General features: G+C 36.9%; 1 protein-coding gene across 1 annotated transcript in view; it reads left to right on the forward strand.

Annotated features, from left to right (window-relative positions):
- Positions 1 to 21,194, forward strand: part of LOC127919558 (adhesion G protein-coupled receptor B3-like) — a gene marked incomplete at its 3' end in the record, with an annotated part of 88,761 nt that overhangs the window by 33,103 nt on the left and 34,464 nt on the right. The window contains exons 8-9 of the mRNA XM_052503291.1: positions 13,755 to 13,943; positions 17,856 to 17,924. Of these exons, the coding sequence (XP_052359251.1) occupies positions 13,755 to 13,943; positions 17,856 to 17,924 (258 nt within the window). The remainder of the gene's footprint in view (positions 1 to 13,754; positions 13,944 to 17,855; positions 17,925 to 21,194) is intronic.

Here is a 21,194-nt window from a genome sequence, read left to right on the forward strand (position 1 = left end):
TCTCTCTACCCTGCTACTACTGACATACCTCTACTCTATCTCTCTCTCTACCCTGCTACTACTGACATACCTCTCTATACCATGGTACTACTGACATACCTCTCTATACCCTGCTACTACTGACATACCTCTCTATACCCTGCAACTACTGACATACCTCTCTATACCCTGCTACTACTGACATACCTCTCTATACCCTGCTACTACTGACATACCTCTCTATACCCTGCTACTACTGACATACCTCTCTATACCCTGCAACTACTGACATACCTCTCTATACCCTGCTACTACTGACATACCTCTCTATACCCTGCTACTACTGACATATCTCTCTATACCCTGCTACTACTGACATACCTCTCTATACCCTGCTACTACTGACATACCTCTACTCTATCTCTCTCTCTACCCTGCTACTACTGACATACCTCTCTATACCCTGTACTACTGTACTACTGACATACCTCTCTATACCCTGCTACTACTGACATACCTCTCTATACCCTGCAACTAATGACATACCTCTCTATACCCTGCTACTACTGACATACCTCTCTATACCCTGCTACTACTGACATACCTCTCTATACCCTGCTACTACTGACATACATCTCTATACCCTGCTACTACTGACATATCTCTCTATACCCTGCTACTACTGACATATCTCTCTATACCCTGCTACTACTGACATACCTACCCTGCTACTACTGACATACCTCTCCCTGCTACTACTGACATACCTCTCTATACCCTGCTACTACTGACATACCTCTCTATACCCTGCTACTACTGACATACCTCTCTATACCCTGCTACTACTGACATGCCTCTCTATACCCTGGTACTACTGACATACCTCTCTATACCCTGCCCTGCTACTACTGACATACCTCTCTATACCCTGCTACTACTGCTACTACTGACATACCTCTCTATACCCTGCTACTACTGACATACCTCTCTCTACCCTGCTACTACTGACATACCTCTCTATACCCCTGCTACTACTGACATACCTCTCTATACCCTGCTACTACTGACATACTCTCTATACCCTGCTACTACTGACATACTCTCTCTACCCTGCTACTACTGACATACTCTCTATACCCTGGTACTACTGATATACCTCTCTATACCCTGCTACTACTGACATACCTCTCTATACCCTGCTACTACTGACATACCTCTACTACCCTATCTCTCTATACCCTGCTACTACTGACATACCTCTCTATACCCTGCTACTACTGACATACCTCTCTACCCTGCTACTACTGACATAACTCTCTATACCCTGGTACTACTGACATACCTCTCTATACCCTGCTACTACTGACATACCTCTCTATACCCTGCTACTACTGACATACCTCTCTATACCCTGCTACTACTGACATACCTCTCTATACCCTGCTACTACTGACATACCTCTACTCTATCTACTGACATCTCTCTACCCTGCTACTACTGACATACCTCTCAAAACCCTGCTACTACTGACATACCTCTCTCTACCCTGCTACTACTGACATACATCTCTATACCCTGCAACTACTGACATACCTCTCTATACCCTGCTACTACTGACATACCTCTCTATACCCTGCTACTACTGACATACCTGCTACTCTGACCCTCTACTACTGACATACCTCTACTCTATCTCTCTCTCTACCCTGCTACTACTGACATACCTCTCTATACCATGGTACTACTGACATACCTCTCTATACCCTGCTACTACTGACATACCTCTCTATACCCTGCAACTACTGACATACCTCTCTATACCCTGCTACTACTGACATACCTCTCTATACCCTGCTACTACTGACATACCTCTCTACCCTGCTACTACTGACATACATCTCTATACCCTGCAACTACTGACATACCTCTCTATACCCTGCTACTACTGACATACCTCTCTATACCCTGCTACTACTGACATACCTCTCTATACCCTGCTACTACTGACATACCTCTCTATACCCTGCTACTACTGACATACCTCTACTCTATCTCTCTCTCTACCCTGCTACTACTGACATACCTCTCTATACCCTGGTACTACTGACATACCTCTCTATACCCTGCTACTACTGACATACCTCTCTATACCCTGCAACTACTGACATACCTCTCTATACCCTGCTACTACTGACATACCTCTCTATACCCTGCTACTACTGACATACCTCTCTATACCCTGCTACTACTGACATACATCTCTATACCCTGCTACTACTGACATACCTCTCTATACCCTGCTACTACTGACATACCTCTCTATACCCTGCTACTACTGACATACCTCTCTATACCCTGCTACTACTGACATACCTCTCTATACCCTGCTACTACTGACATACCTCTCTATACCCTGCTACTACTGACATACCTCTCTCTACCCTGCTACTACTGACATACATCTCTATACCCTGCAACTACTGACATACCTCTCTATACCCTGCTACTACTGACATACCTCTCTATACCCTGCTACTACTGACATACCTCTCTATACCCTGCTACTACTGACATACATCTCTATACCCTGCTACTACTGACATACCTCTACTCTATCTCTCTCTCTACCCTGCTACTACTGACATACCTCTCTATACCCTGGTACTACTGACATACCTCTCTATACCCTGCTACTACTGACATACCTCTCTATACCCTGCAACTAATGACATACCTCTCTATACCCTGCTACTACTGACATACCTCTCTATACCCTGCTACTACTGACATACCTCTCTATACCCTGCTACTACTGACATACATCTCTATACCCTGCTACTACTGACATATCTCTCTATACCCTGCTACTACTGACATATCTCTCTATACCCTGCTACTACTGACATACCTCTCTATACCCTGCTACTACTGACATACCTCTCTATACCCTGCTACTACTGACATACCTCTCTATACCCTGCTACTACTGACATACCTCTCTATACCCTGCTACTACTGACATACCTCTCTATACCCTGCTACTACTGACATACCTCTCTATACCCTGCTACTACTGACATACCTCTCTATACCCTGCTACTACTGACATACCTCTCTATACCCTGCTACTACTGACATACCTCTCTATACCCTGCTACTACTGACATACCTCTCTATACCCTGCTACTACTGACATACATCTCTAAACCCTGCTACTACTGACATACCTCTCTATACCCTGCTACTACTGGCATACCTCTCTATACCCTGCTACTACTGACATACCTCTCTCTACCCTGCTACTACTGACATACCTCTCTATACCCTGCTACTACTGACATACCTCTACTCTCTCTACCCTGCTATTACTGACATACCTCTACTCTCTCTACCCTGCTGCTACTGACATACCTCTACTCTCTCTACCCTGCTGCTACTGACATACCTCTACTCTCTCTACCCTGCTGCTACTGACATACCTCTACTCTCTCTACCCTGCTACTACTGACATACCTCTACTCTCTCTACCCTGCTGCTACTGACATACCTCTACTCTCTCTACCCTGCTGCTACTGACATACCTCTACTCTCTCTCTCTACCCTGCTACTACTGACATACCTCTACTCTCTCTCTCTACCCTGCTACTACTGACATACCTCTACTCTCTCTCTCTACCCTGCTACTACTGACATACCTCTACTCTCTCTACCCTGCTGCTACTGACATACCTCTACTCTCTCTACCCTGCTGCTACTGACATACCTCTACTCTCTCTCTACCCTGCTACTACTGACATACCTCTACTCTCTCTCTCTACCCTGCTACTACTGACATACCTTTACACTCTCTACCCTGCTGCTACTGACATACCTCTACTCTCTCTCTCTACCCTGCTACTACTGACATACCTCTACTCTCTCTCTCTACCCTGCTACTACTGACATACCTCTACTCTCTCTCTCTACCCTGCTGCTACTGTTCTACTTCCCTCTTCAGTCTACAGTGGTTTTCCAACATGTGGACACAGACATAGATCTGTGAAAATGAAATACATACAGGGGATGGTAGATATGTCTTCAGTCATCAGTCATCTTCAATGTATTTATTTCATACTGTATCTCTCTTTTCAGTATATGCAGTGTATGCTGGTGATATGGTCATGTGGATATTGAAAGTAGACAATATTATAGAGACTAAGAACACTACAGCTGATGTTAATGTAGACAGTTTAAACCACATTATGGAGACTAATTACACTACAGCTGATGTTAATGTAGACAGTTTAAACCACATTATAGAGACTAATAACACTACAGCTGATGTTAATGTAGACAGTTTAAACCATATTATAGAGACTAATTACACTACAGCTGATGTTAATGTAGACAGTTTAAACCACATTATAGAGACTAATAACACTACAGCTGATGTTAATGTAGACAGTTTAAACCACATTATGGAGACTAATTACACTACAGCTGATGTTAATGTAGACAGTTTAAACCACATTATGGAGACTAATTACACTACAGCTGATGTTAATGTAGACAGTTTAAACCATATTATAGAGACTAATTACACTACAGCTGATGTTAATGTAGACAGTTTCAACCACATTATGGAGACTAATTACACTACAGCTGATGTTAATATAGACAGTTTAAACCATATTATAGAGACTAATTACACTACAGCTGATGTTAATGTAGACAGTTTAAACCACATTATAGAGACTAATAACACTACAGCTGATGTTAATATAGACAGTTTAAACCACATTATAGAGACTAATTACACTACAGCTGATGTTAATGTAGACAGTTTCAACCACATTATGGAGAGCTGATGTTAATATAGACAGTTTAAACCATTAACTACACTACAGCAGCTGATGTTAATGTAGACAGTTTAAACCACATTATAGAGACTAATAACACTACAGCTGATGTTAATGTAGACAGTTTAAACCACATTATAGAGACTAATAACACTACAGCTGATGTTAATGTAGACAGTTTAAACCACATTATAGAGACTAATTACACTACAGCTGATGTTAATGTAGACAGTTTAAACCACATTATAGAGACTAATTACACTACAGCTGATGTTAATGTAGACAGTTTAAACCACATTATGGAGACTAATTACACTACAGCTGATGTTAATGTAGACAGTTTAAACCACATTATAGAGACTAATAACACTACAGCTGATGTTAATGTAGACAGTTTAAACCACATTATAGAGACTAATAACACTACAGCTGATGTTAATGTAGACAGTTTAAACCACATTATAGAGACTAATAACACTACAGCTGATGTTAATGTAGACAGTTTAAACCACATTATAGAGACTAAGAACACTACAGCTGATGTTAATATAGACAGTTTAAACCATATTATAGAGACTAATTACACTACAGCTGATGTTAATGTAGACAGTTTAAACCACATTATAGAGACTAATAACACTACAGCTGATGTTAATGTAGACAGTTTAAACCACATTATAGAGACTAATAACACTACAGCTGATGTTAATGTAGACAGTTTAAACCACATTATAGAGACTAATAACACTACAGCTGATGTTAATGTAGACAGTTTAAACCACATTATAGAGACTAATAACACTACAGCTGATGTTAATGTAGACAGTTTAAACCACATTATAGAGACTAATTACACTACAGCTGATGTTAATGTAGACAGTTTAAACCACATTATAGAGACTAATAACACTACAGCTGATGTTAATGTAGACAGTTTAAACCACATTATAGAGACTAATAACACTACAGCTGATGTTAATGTAGACAGTTTAAACCACATTATAGAGACTAATAACACTACAGCTGATGTTAATGTAGACAGTTTAAACCACATTATAGAGACTAATAACACTACAGCTGATGTTAATGTAGACAGTTTAAACCACATTATAGAGACTAATGTTAATGTAACAGTTTACAGCACATTATGTTAGCTGATGTTGTAGACAGTTTAAACCACATTATAGAGACTAATAACACTACAGCTGATGTTAATGTAGACAGTTTAAACCACATTATAGAGACTAATAACACTACAGCTGATGTTAATGTAGACAGTTTAAACCACATTATAGAGACTAATAACACTACAGCTGATGTTAATGTAGACAGTTTAAACCACATTATAGAGACTAATAACACTACAGCTGATGTTAATGTAGACAGTTTAAACCACATTATAGAGACTAATAACACTACAGCTGATGTTAATGTAGACAGTTTAAACCACATTATAGAGACTAATAACACTACAGCTGATGTTAATGTAGACAGTTTAAACCACATTATAGAGACTAATAACACTACAGCTGATGTTAATGTAGACAGTTTAAACCACATTATAGAGACTAATAACACTACAGCTGATGTTAATGTAGACAGTTTAAACCACATTATAGAGACTAATAACACTACAGCTGATGTTAATGTAGACAGTTTAAACCACATTATAGAGACTAATAACACTACAGCTGATGTTAATGTAGACAGTTTAAACCACATTATAGAGACTAATTACACTACAGCTGATGTTAATGTAGACAGTTTAAACCACATTATAGAGACTAATAACACTACAGCTGATGTTAATGTAGACAGTTTAAACCACATTATAGAGACTAATAACACTACAGCTGATGTTAATGTAGACAGTTTAAACCACATTATAGAGACTAATAACACTACAGCTGATGTTAATGTAGACAGTTTAAACCACATTATAGAGACTAATAACACTACAGCTGATGTTAATGTAGACAGTTTAAACCACATTATAGAGACTAATAACACTACAGCTGATGTTAATGTAGACAGTTTAAACCACATTATAGAGACTAATTACACTACAGCTGATGTTAATGTAGACAGTTTAAACCACATTATAGAGACTAATAACACTACAGCTGATGTTAATATAGAGACAGTTTAAACCACATTATAGAGACTAATAACACTACAGCTGATGTTAATGTAGACAGTTTAAACCACATTATAGAGACTAATAACACTACAGCTGATGTTAATGTAGACAGTTTAAACCACATTATAGAGACTAATAACACTACAGCTGATGTTAATGTAGACAGTTTAAACCACATTATAGAGACTAATAACACTACAGCTGATGTTTAATTATAGAGACAGTTTAAACCACATTATAGAGACTAATTACACTACAGCTGATGTTAATGTAGACAGTTTAAACCACATTATAGAGACTAATAACACTACAGCTGATGTTAATGTAGACAGTTTAAACCACATTATAGAGACTAATAACACTACAGCTGATGTTAATGTAGACAGTTTAAACCACATTATAGAGACTAATAACACTACAGCTGATGTTAATGTAGACAGTTTAAACCACATTATAGAGACTAATAACACTACAGCTGATGTTAATGTAGACAGTTTAAACCACATTATAGAGACTAATAACACTACAGCTGATGTTAATGTAGACAGTTTAAACCACATTATAGAGACTAATAACACTACAGCTGATGTTAATGTAGACAGTTTAAACCACATTATAGAGACTAATAACACTACAGCTGATGTTAATGTAGACAGTTTAAACCACATTATAGAGACTAATAACACTACAGCTGATGTTAATGTAGACAGTTTAAACCACATTATAGAGACTAATAACACTACAGCTGATGTTAATGTAGACAGTTTAAACCACATTATAGAGACTAATAACACTACAGCTGATGTTAATGTAGACAGTTTAAACCACATTATAGAGACTAATAACACTACAGCTGATGTTAATGTAGACAGTTTAAACCACATTATAGAGACTAATAACACTACAGCTGATGTTAATACAGCTGATAGTTAATAGACAGTTTAAACCACATTATAGAGACTAATAATAACACTACAGCTGATGTTAATGTAGACAGTTTAAACCACATTATAGAGACTAATAACACTACAGCTGATGTTAATGTAGACAGTTTAAACCACATTATAGAGACTAATAACACTACAGCTGATGTTAATGTAGACAGTTTAAACCACATTATAGAGACTAATAACACTACAGCTGATGTTAATGTAGACAGTTTAAACCACATTATAGAGACTAATAACACTACAGCTGATGTTAATGTAGACAGTTTAAACCACATTATAGAGACTAATAACACTACAGCTGATGTTAATACAGTTTAAACCACATTATAGAGACTAATAACACTACAGCTGATGTTAATGTAGACAGTTTAAACCACATTATAGAGACTAATAACACTACAGCTGATGTTAATGTAGACAGTTTAAACCACATTATAGAGACTAATTACACTACAGCTGATGTTAATGTAGACAGTTTAAACCACATTATAGAGACTAATAACACTACAGCTGATGTTAATGTAGACAGTTTAAACCACATTATAGAGACTAATAACACTACAGCTGATGTTAATGTAGACAGTTTAAACCACATTATAGAGACTAATAACACTACAGCTGATGTTAATGTAGACAGTTTAAACCACATTATAGAGACTAATAACACTACAGCTGATGTTAATGTAGACAGTTTAAACCACATTATAGAGACTAATAACACTACAGCTGATGTTAATGTAGACAGTTTAAACCACATTATAGAGACTAATAACACTACAGCTGATGTTAATGTAGACAGTTTAAACCACATTATAGAGACTAATAACACTACAGCTGATGTTAATGTAGACAGTTTAAACCACATTATAGAGACTAATAACACTACAGCTGATGTTAATGTAGACAGTTTAAACCACATTATAGAGACTAATAACACTACAGCTGATGTTAATGTAGACAGTTTAAACCACATTATAGAGACTAATAACACTACAGCTGATGTTAATGTAGACAGTTTAAACCACATTATAGAGTTTAAACCACATTATGGAGACTAATTACACTACAGCTGATGTTAATGGTCTAATAACACTACAGCTGATGTTAATACAGCTGATGTTAATGTAGACAGTTTAAACCACATTATAGAGACTAATAACACTACAGCTGATGTTAATGTAGACAGACATTATAGAGACTAATAACACTACAGCTGATGTTAATGTAGACAGTTTAAACCACATTATAGAGACTAATAACACTACAGCTGATGTTAATGTAGACAGTTTAAACCACATTATAGAGACTAATAACACTACAGCTGATGTTAATGTAGACAGTTTAAACCACATTATAGAGACTAATAACACTACAGCTGATGTTAATGTAGACAGTTTAAACCACATTATAGAGACTAATAACACTACAGCTGATGTTAATGTAGACAGTTTAAACCACATTATAGAGACTAATAACACTACAGCTGATGTTAATGTAGACAGTTTAAACCACATTATAGAGACTAATAACACTACAGCTGATGTTAATGTAGACAGTTTAAACCACATTATAGAGACTAATAACACTACAGCTGATGTTAATGTAGACAGTTTAAACCACATATTGCAGTAATCTACTGCAGAGAACAGTCTCATAGTTCTCTTCCTCCTCTTCCTTCTCCTGGAGGTTGAGGGTCAGGGAAAGCTGTAATATAAACTGTAGTAATACTGTAATAATATAGTGTATACTATACTTTAGAGGACCGCCAGGGTCTTATGGTCCTCTCTCTTAACTGGGCCAAAGGCTAGAGGACGCTGGCCTTTTAATGCATTCTAAATTAAATCAATCATTGTAGTATTACTGTGGTAATATACTATCATATAGTGTAGAGAATCAATGTAGTAATACTGTAGTAATATACTGTCATATAGTGTAGGGAATCAATCAATGTAGTAATACTGTGGTAATATACTGTCATATAGTGTAGAGGATCAATCAATGTAGTAATACTGTAGTAATATACTGTAATATAGTGTAGAGAACCAATCAATATAGTAATACTGTAGTAATATACTGTAATATAGTGTAGAGAATCAATCAATGTAGTAATACTGTAGTAATATACTGTAATATAGTGTAGAGAATCAATCAATGTAGTAATACTGTAGTAATATACTGTAATATAGTGTAGAGAATCAATCAATGTAGTAATACTGTAGTAATATACTGTAATATAGTGTAGAGAACCAATCAATATGGTAATACTGTAGTAATATACTGTAATATAGTGTAGAGAATCAATCAATGTAGTAATACTGTAGTAATATACTGTAATATAGTGTAGAGAACCAATCAATATAGTAATACTGTAGTAATATACTGTAATATAGTGTAGAGAATCAATCAATGTAGTAATACTGTAGTAATATACTGTGATATAGTGTAGAGAACCAATCAATATAGTAATACTGTAGTAATATACTGTAATATAGTGTAGAGAATCAATCAATGTAGTAATACTGTAGTAATATACTGTGATATAGTGTAGAGAACCAATCAATGTAGTAATACTGTAGTAATATACTGTAATATAGTGTAGAGAATCAATCAATGTAGTAATACTGTAGTAATATACTGTGATATAGTGTAGAGAATCAATCAATGTAGTAATACTGTAGTAATATACTGTGATATAGTGTAGAGAATCAATCAATATAGTAATACTGTAGTAATATACTGTAATATAGTGTAGAGAATCAATCAATATAGTAATACTGTAGTAATATACTGTAATATAGTGTAGAGAATCAATCAATATAGTAATACTGTAGTAATATACTGTAATATAGTGTAGCGAATCAATCAATATAGTAATACTGTAGTAATATACTGTAATATAGTGTAGAGAATCAATCAATGTAGTAATACTGTAGTAATATACTGTAATATAGTGTAGAGAATCAATCAATGTAGTAATACTGTAGTAATATACTGTAATATAGTGTAGAGAATCAATCAATGTAGTAATACTGTAGTAATATACTGTAATATAGTGTAGAAAATCAATCAATGTAGTAATACTGTAGTAATATACTGTAATATAGTGTAGAGAACCAATCAATGTAGTAATACTGTAGTAATATACTGTGATATAGTGTAGAGAATCAATCAATGTAGTAATACTGTAGTAATATACTGTAATATAGTGTAGAGTATCAATCAATATAGTAATACTGTAGTAATATAGTGTAATATAGTGTAGAGAACCAATCAATATAGTAATACTGTAGTAATATACTGTAATATAGTGTAGATAATCAATCAATGTAGTAATACTGTAGTAATATACTGTAATATAGTGTAGAGAATCAATCAATATAGTAATACTGTAGTAATATACTGTAATATAGTGTAGAGAACCAATCAATATGGTAATACTGTAGTAATATACTGTAATATAGTGTAGAGAATCAATCAATGTAGTAATACTGTAGTAATATACTGTAATATAGTGTAGAGAACCAATCAATGTAGTAATACTGTAGTAATATACTGTGATATAGTGTAGAGAATCAATCAATGTAGTAATACTGTAGTAATATACTGTAATATAGTGTAGAGTATCAATCAATATAGTAATACTGTAGTAATATAGTGTAATATAGTGTAGAGAACCAATCAATATAGTAATACTGTAGTAATATACTGTAATATAGTGTAGATAATCAATCAATATAGTAATACTGTAGTAATATACTGTAATATAGTGTAGAGAATCAATCAATGTAGTAATACTGTAGTAATATACTGTAATATAGTGTAGAGAATCAATCAATGTAGTAATACTGTAGTAATATACTGTAATATAGTGTAGAGAATCAATCAATGTAGTAATACTGTAGTAATATACTGTAATATAGTGTAGAGAATCAATCAATATAGTAATACTGTAGTAATATACTGTAATATAGTGTAGAGAATCAATCAATGTAGTAATACTGTAGTAATATACTGTAATATAGTGTAGAGAATCAATCAATGTAGTAATACTGTAGTAATATACTGTAATATAGTGTAGAGAACCAATCAATATAGTAATACTGTAGTAATATACTGTAATATAGTGTAGAGAATCAATCAATGTAGTAATACTGTAGTAATATACTGTAATATAGTGTAGAGAATCAATCAATATAGTAATACTGTAGTAATATACTGTAATATAGTGTAGAGAATCAATCAATGTAGTAATACTGTAGTAATATACTGTGATATAGTGTAGAGAATCAATCAATGTAGTAATACTGTAGTAATATACTGTAATATAGTGTAGAGAACCAATCAATATAGTAATACTGTAGTAATATACTGTAATATAGTGTAGAGAATCAATCAATGTAGTAATACTGTAGTAATATACTGTGATATAGTGTAGAGAACCAATCAATATAGTAATACTGTAGTAATATACTGTAATATAGTGTAGAGAACCAATCAATATAGTAATACTGTAGTAATATACTGTAATATAGTGTAGATAATCAATCAATGTAGTAATACTGTAGTAATATACTGTAATATAGTGTAGAGAACCAATCAATATAGTAATACTGTAGTAATATACTGTGATATAGTGTAGAGAACCAATCAATGTAGTAATATACTGTAATATAGTGTAGAGAATCAATCAATGTAGTAATACTGTAGTAATATACTGTGATATAGTGTAGAGAACCAATCAATGTAGTAATACTGTAGTAATATACTGTAATATAGTGTAGAGAATCAATCAATGTAGTAATACTGTAGTAATATACTGTAATATAGTGTAGAGAACCAATCAATATAGTAATACTGTAGTAATATACTGTAATATAGTGTAGAGAATCAATCAATGTAGTAATACTGTAGTAATATACTGTAATATAGTGTAGAGAACCAATCAATGTAGTAATACTGTAGTAATATACTGTAATATAGTGTAGAGAACCAATCAATATAGTAATACTGTAGTAATATACTGTAATATAGTGTAGAGAACCAATCAATATAGTAATACTGTAGTAATATACTGTAATATAGTGTAGAGAACCAATCAATATAGTAATACTGTAGTAATATACTGTAATATAGTGTAGAGAACCAATCAATATAGTAATACTGTAGTAATATACTGTAATATAGTGTAGAGAATCAATCAATATAGTAATACTGTAGTAATATACTGTAATATAGTGTAGAGAACCAATCAATGTAGTAATACTGTAGTAATATACTGTAATATAGTGTAGAGAACCAATCAATATAGTAATACTGTAGTAATATACTGTAATATAGTGTAGAGAACCAATCAATATAGTAATACTGTAGTAATATACTGTAATATAGTGTAGAGAACCAATCAATATAGTAATACTGTAGTAATATACTGTAATATAGTGTAGAGAACCAATCAATGTAGTAATACTGTAGTAATATACTGTAATATAGTGTAGAGAACCAATCAATATAGTAATACTGTAGTAATATACTGTAATATAGTGTAGAGAACCAATCAATGTAGTAATACTGTAGTAATATACTGTAATATAGTGTAGAGAACCAATCAATATAGTAATACTGTAGTAATATACTGTAATATAGTGTAGAGAACCAATCAATGTAGTAATACTGTAGTAATATACTGTAATATAGTGTAGAGAACCAATCAATATAGTAATACTGTAGTAATATACTGTAATATAGTGTAGAGAACCAATCAATATAGTAATACTGTAGTAATATACTGTAATATAGTGTAGAGAACATATAAGACCTCATAGTTCATTTCTTCTTCTGGAGATCCAGGGCCATCTAGCTAAGGGCCAGGGGAAGTTGGCGGGGGACGGGATGTCTCAGGTGACCAAGACCCTGCTGGATCTCACCCAGAGAAGGAACTTCTACGCTGGAGACCTGCTGTCCTCTGTGGAGATACTCAGAAACGTGACTGATACCTTCAAGAGGGCCAGTTACGAACCGAGCTCAGACGACGTGCAGGTGAGTGGATCGGTCTCTTTTGTCTTGATAAATGTTGACCATGCTGCTGAGGTAGAATTGTGTGTTGGATTTATTTTGATTTGTGTTACAGGGATCCTTTTATTTGTTGCATACATGAAAATAGAAAACAATATGATAACGTTTCAAAGGAAAAGAGCATGTGCAGGAGAGGTGGAAAACCCCTGAGAGGCCTGTCAACATATCTCCCCTTTCCATTGAAACTGGAATGATTATTTACACAGTTAAAGTCCCCATGACACCTTTGTTATTTTAAATCATCACTGTATGTCTCATAAATAACTGTGTGTGTTTATTTAATGAAAATAACTTTTTAAATAATTTATTTCCCTGAGCCTGCTTTGGCTCTTGAAATGCTCAGCCGGATCGTGTGAGCGTTAGGAAACACATTTAGAGATATTTACATACACAGACATAATTGGCTGATAGTATGGTCTAGAGTCCATCCCCTTACCCAGATGAACAGTCATTGGTCTAAAAGACTCAAATAGAAACGGAAACAAATAGGTACCTGCCTGGGATGAGCAGTCACCTCTGTTATTATGTTGTCTAACGCTGCCTTTGTAATCATTATATGTACTGTTACATTTACTGTAATGGTTGGTTTCCCCAGAGTGGGTGAATGTTGTCTAAAGTTTTACATTTAAATTGTTTATTTAACCTTTATTTAACGAGGCAAGCTACCATTGTAATTATATTTACTGTAACAGGTAATCATTATATTTACTGTGACATGTAATCATTATATTTACTGTAATATGTAATCATTATATTTCATGTAATATGTAATCGTTATATATACTGTAATATGTAATCGTTATATTTACTGTAATATGTACTCATTATATTTACTGTAATGTGTAATCATTATATTTACTGTAATATGTAATCATTATATTTACTGCAATATGTAATCATTATATTTACTGTAATATGTAATCATTATATTTCATGTAATATGTAATCGTTATATATACTGTAATATGTAATCGTTATATTTACTGTAATATGTACTCATTATATTTACTGTAATGTGTAATCATTATATTTACTGTAATATGTAATCATTATATTTACTGTAATATGTAATTATTATATTTACTGTAATATGTAATCATTATATTTACTGTGACATGTAATCATTATATTTACTGTAATATGTAATCATTATATTTACTGTAATATGTAATCATTATATTTACTGTAATATGTAATCATTATATTTACTGTAATATGTAATCATTATATTTACTGTAATATGTAATCATTATATTTACTGTAATATGTAATCATTATATTTACTGTAATATGTCATCATTATATTTACTGTAATATGTAATCATTATATTTACTGTGACATGTAATCATTATATTTACTGTAATATGTAATCGTTATATTTACTGTAATATGTAATCGTTATATTTACTGTAATATGTCATCGTTATATTTACTGTAATATGTACTCATTATATTTACTGTGACATGTAATCATTATATTTACTGTAATATGTAATCATTATATTTACTGTAATATGTAATCATTATATTTACTGTAATATGTAATCATTATATTTACTGTGACATGTAATCATTATATTTACTGTAATATGTAATCATTATATTTACTGTAATATGTAATCATTATATTTACTGTGACATGTAATCATTATATTTACTGTAATATGTAATCATTATATTTACTGTAATATGTAATCATTATATTTACTGTGACATGTTAATATTTTATTTACTCTGACGTGTAATCATTATATTTACTGTAACATGTAATCATTATATTTACTGTAATATGTCATGTTGAATGCAGTGGTGAATGGTAGTCATTTCAAATACATTTTCCCTGAAATCGACGCTAAGAAAGCTCCATTATGCCTGTTTATTTTATCAGAGAACTCTCCCCCTCCCCCTGTCACCCCCTCTACCTCTTTCCCCCTCCCTCCTGTCACCTCCTCTACCTCTTTCCCCCTCCCTCCTGTCACCCCTCTACCTCTTTCCCCCTCTGTCCTGTCACCCCCTCTACCTCTTTCCCCCTCCCTCCTGTCACCTCCTCTACCTCTTTCCCCCTCCCTCCTGTCACCTCCTCTACCTCTTTCCCCCTCCCTCCTGTCACCCCCTCTACCTCTTTCCCCCTCCCTCCTGTCACCCCCTCTACCTCTTTCCCCCTCCCTCCTGTCACCCCCTCTACCTCTTTCCCTCTCCCTCCTTTCACCCCCTCTACCTATTTACCCTCCCTCCTGCCTCCCACTCTACCTCCCCTCCCTCTTCTGACCCCCTCTCTCCCAGTCTCCCCTTCCCCTCTCCCCTGTCTTCCCTCTCCTCCTCCCTCTCCACTGTCTCCCCCTCTCTCCCCTGTCTCTCCCCTTTGTCCCCCTCCCTGTCTTCCCTCTCCTCCTCCCTCTCCACTGTCTCCCCCTCTATCCCCTGTTTCTCCCCTGTGTCCCCCTCCCTGTCTTCCCTCTCCTCCTCCCTCTCCGCTGTCTCCCCTCTCTCCCCTGTCTCTCCCCTGTGTCCCCCTCCCTGTCTCCCTGTCTTCCCTCTCCACTGTCTCCCCTCTCTCCCCTGTCTCTCCCCTGTGACCCCCTCCCTGTCTTCCCTCTCCTCCTCCCTCTCCACTGTCTCCCCCTCTCTCCCCTGTTTCTCCCCTGTGTCCCCCTCCCTGTCTTCCCTCTCCTCCTCCCTCTCCACTGTCTCCCCCTCTCTCCCCTGTTTCTCCCCTGTTTCCCCCTCCCTGTCTTCCCTCTCCTCCTCCCTCTCCACTGTCTCCCCCTCTCTCCCCCGTTTCTCCCCTGTGTCCCCCTCCCTGTCTTCCCTCTCCTCCTCCCTCTCCACTGTCTCCCCCTCTCTCCCCTGTTTCTCCCCTTCCTCTCTCTCCTCCAGCTTTAATTTCTTTATTTCAGTCGTATGATGGAGATTACAGCCTGAATCCCCTCTTCTTCCTCCTCCTCCTCCTCCTCCTCCTCCTCCTCCTCCTCCTCCAATCAGATCATTTCTGTCCTGAATGCTAGCTGTGTCCTGGTCGTGTGTCTGGTTTGTCGTTGTGTGGACAGACAGTCTGACACAATGAGTACAGCTAGCGCTCGCTGCTGCATCTGTGCATTTTTGCTGTGTGTGTGTGTGTGTGTGTGTGTGTGTGTGTGTGTGTGTGTGTGTGTGTGTGTGTGTGTGTGTGTGTGTGTGTGTGTGTGTGTGTGTGTGTGTGTGTGTGTGTGTGTGTGTGTGTGTGTGTGTGTGTGTGTGTGTGTGTGTGTGTGCTAATGTTCAAATGTGCACATTACCACCAGAGGGAGCATAAGCATTCAAGTAGAAAACAAGATTGTCTGTATCGGGAAAGGGGCCAAAGGGGCACACACACCTGGGCACGCACACACACACACACACACACACACACACACACACACACACACACACACACACACACACACACACACACACACACACACACACACACACACACACACACACACACACACACACACACACACACACACACTCACTCACACACACACACACACACACAACACACACACACACACACACACACGGGAGACCAGCTGAAATATTTTTGACTCTGACTGTCAACAGGATAGTGTTATTCTCCTGACGGTCATCCTTGACTCTGACTGTCAATAGGGTAGTGATAGTTCCCTGAGCATCTGTCTGTGTGTTTGTGACAACAGGTGTGTTATTGTGTGTGTGTGTGTGTGTGTGTGTGTGTGTGTGTGTGTGTGTGTGTGTGTGTGTGTGTGTGTGTGTGTGTGTGTGTGTGTGTGTGTGTGTGTGTGTGTGTGTGTGTGTGTGGGGCATCAGCTTGGTTTTCTTTTGATGCAATAAGAGTCCGTTTAATTCACTCAATTTCCTCTCTCTCCTCCCTTCAGAACTTCTTTCAAATCATCAGCAATCTCCTAGAGGAAGACAACAGGGAAAAGTGGGAGGACGCACAACAGGTAAGCATTCTGCAGTGAGCTTGATACATTATGGAATGCACTTAAAGTGGGTGAGTGTGGTATTCTTTCAGAATCTGTTCCAGACAGTTGAATACTATAGAATTCACCAGCACTGAGCCTGAGTGGTCATTGTGATCTGAGTTCGTATTCAGAGTAGGAGTGCTGATCTAGGATCAGATTTGCTCTTTTAGATCATAAGATTGTGTAAGCAGGCGGGACCTGTTCCTGATCCTAAATCAGCCGTAGTGAAGTACTTTTATTTAGTCACGTTGTGTAATGTGTCACTGGGTTGGGATGTGTCTGTATCTCTGTCTGGAGGTATAATACCACCACTGTCCACTCGGTGGCAGCAGGGAGCACATCCACAAGAGATGACCAGTCCCCATCGACTCATTACGTCTCTCTATGATGTTTGTTCTTCTTCCCTAGAAACCCAGTCACTCCATAGCAGTCAGGGTGGAAAGGTCATTTCAAATGCTGGATTTCATAATTACAGAATCCCTGAGGAGTATTTATCATTATTTAGTCACATCAGAGGGATATAGCTGTTGCTAGAAGGGATATTTCTGCCTCCCTGTGCTGTTCAAAAGAAGGATGTTGTGTGTATAGTATACCTGCTAGGTAAGAACAGCTACATGACTCCCATGTTAGTAGAACATATTCAATGATATATACAGTTGAAGTTGGAAGTTTACATACACTTAGGCTGGAGTCATTAAAATGCGTTTTTCAACCACTCCACAAATGTTTTGTTAACAAACTATAGTTTTGGCAAATCGGTTAGGACATCTACTTTGTGCTTGACACAAAGGCATTTTTCCAATAATTGTTTACAGACAGATTATTTCACTTGTAATTCACTGTATCACAATTCCAGTGGGTCAGAGGTTTGCACACACTACGTTGACTGTGCCTTTAAACAGCTTGGAAAATTCCAGAAAATGATGTCATGGCTTGAGAAGCTCCTGATAAGCTAATTGACATCATTTGAGTCAATTGGAGGTGTACCTGTGGATGTATTTCAAGGCCTACCTTCAAACTCTTTGCCTCTTGGCTTGACATCATGGGAAAATAAAATAAATCAGCCAAGACCTCAGAAAAACTATTGTAGACCTCCACAAGTCTGGTTCATCCTTGGGAGCAATTTATAAATTCCTGAAGGGTCCACGTTCATCTGTACAAACAATAGTACGCAAGTATAAACACCATGGGACCACGCAGCCGTCATACCGCTCAGGAAGGAGACGCGTTCTGTCTCCTAGACATGAACATACTTTGGTGTAAAAAGTGCAAATCAATCCCAGAACAACAGCAAAGGACCTTGTGAAGATGCTGGAGGAAACAGGTACATCTAAATCCACAGTAAAACGAGTCCCATGTCAACATAACCTGAAAGGCCGCTCAGCAAGGAAGAAGCCACTGCTCAAAATCCGCCATAAAAAAGCCAGACTACGGTTTGCAACTGCACATGGGGACAAATATCGTACTTTTTGGAGAAATGTCCTCTGGTCTGATGAAACTAATATAGAACTGTTTGGCCAAACCGAAGAACACCATCCCAAACGTGAAGCACATGAGCGGCAGCATCATGTTGTGTGGGTGCTTTGCTGCAGGAGGGACTGGGGCACTTCTCAAAATAGATGGCATCATGAGGATGGACATCTATTGAAGATCTATTGAAGCAACATCTCAAGACATCAGTCAAGAAGTTAAATCTTGGTCGCAAATGGGTCTTCCAAATGGACAATGACCCCAAGCATACTTCCAAAGTTGTGACAAAATGGCTTAAGGACAACAAAGTCAAGGTATTGGAGTGGCCATCACAAAGCCCTGACCTCAATCCCATGGAAAATGTGTGGGCAAAACTGAAAAGCATGTGCGAGCAAGGAGGCCTACAAACCTGACTCAGTTACACCAGCTCTGTCAGGAGGAATGGGCCAAAATTCACCCAACTTATTGTGGGAAGCTTGTGGAAGGCTACTCGAAATGTTTGACCCAAGTTAAACAATTCAAAGGCAATGCTACCAAATACTAATTGAGTGTTTGTAAACTTCTGACCCACTGGGAATGTGAAATAAAAGCTGAAATAAATCATTCTCTCTAATATTATTCTGTCATTTCACATTCTTAAAATAAATCCTAAAACGGAATTTTTACTCTGATTAAATGTCAGGAATTGTGAAAAACTGAGTTTAAACGTATTTGGCTAAGGTGTATGTAAACTTCTGACTAAACCTCTGACTGTAGATTAAACAAGGAAACATCTAATGGAATCATATTTTATACAGAACAGAAATAAATTCTATTCACATTCATGAACCATATTCTGGAACAGAAATGTGTTGGTCAGGTCCTCTCGTCTTTATCCCACAAATAAATACAGATGTCAAGTATTTGTTTTCCACCAAGGATGCTGGGTACAACCTCAGGCAGGGGTTTTATGATTTTATCTGCGTGGGTTTTCCTCCTGTCACTTCTCCTGTCATCCTGAATGAGCCTCTCAGGGTTGAGAGGTGGCCACTCTTCCTTCAAAAACTCCCACTTTATTTTAAGACGAACCCGCCCTGTCTCCGGCAGAGACAGCATCTCCACAGACCACTAATTTACAAAGAACATCCGCAGCTTTTGTGAACTTGCAGTGCCAAATGACTGCCTTCCAGAGAGGAAAGGAAAGGAGGGCAAAGGGAGGAAAGAGAGAGAGAGAAAGAGAAAGAAAGAGAGAGAGAGTAAGAAAGAGAAAGAGAAAGAGAAAGAGAAAGAGAAAGAGAAAGAGAAAGAGAAGGGGTATTTTGGATGGTTGGTGTTTTTCTTCCTTTTTCTTCCCTCAGTTTCTCTTTGATTCACCTAGGTGGTTAAGACCTTGGAGAGAGAGAGAGAGAGAGAGAGAGAGAGAGAGAGAGAGAGAGAGAGAGAGAGAGAGAGAGAGAGGATGATAACGAGAGATAGAGAAGGAGAGCGGGAAGGATAGAGGATGAGAAAGATAGAGGAAGAGACAGAGAGAGGGAAGGATAGAGGAAGAGATGGAGAGAAAGAGAGAAAGAAAGATAGAGAGAAGTATGAAGCCTAGCAGTTAAGAGCATTGGGCCAGTAGCCGAAAGGTTGCTGGTTTGAATCCAGAGCCAACAACAAATATATTTACTGAGCAAGGCACTTAAGCCTAATGGCTCCTGTAAGTCACACTGGATAAGGGTGTCTGCTAAATGACTAAGAAAGAGAACAGCAGGCAGTCTGCCCTCTATCGACCCAGTCTTTCTGTCTCTCTCTACAAGT

Source organism: Oncorhynchus keta, unplaced genomic scaffold (assembly GCF_023373465.1).
Source record: "Oncorhynchus keta strain PuntledgeMale-10-30-2019 unplaced genomic scaffold, Oket_V2 Un_contig_17033_pilon_pilon, whole genome shotgun sequence".
NCBI lineage: Eukaryota > Metazoa > Chordata > Actinopteri > Salmoniformes > Salmonidae > Oncorhynchus > Oncorhynchus keta.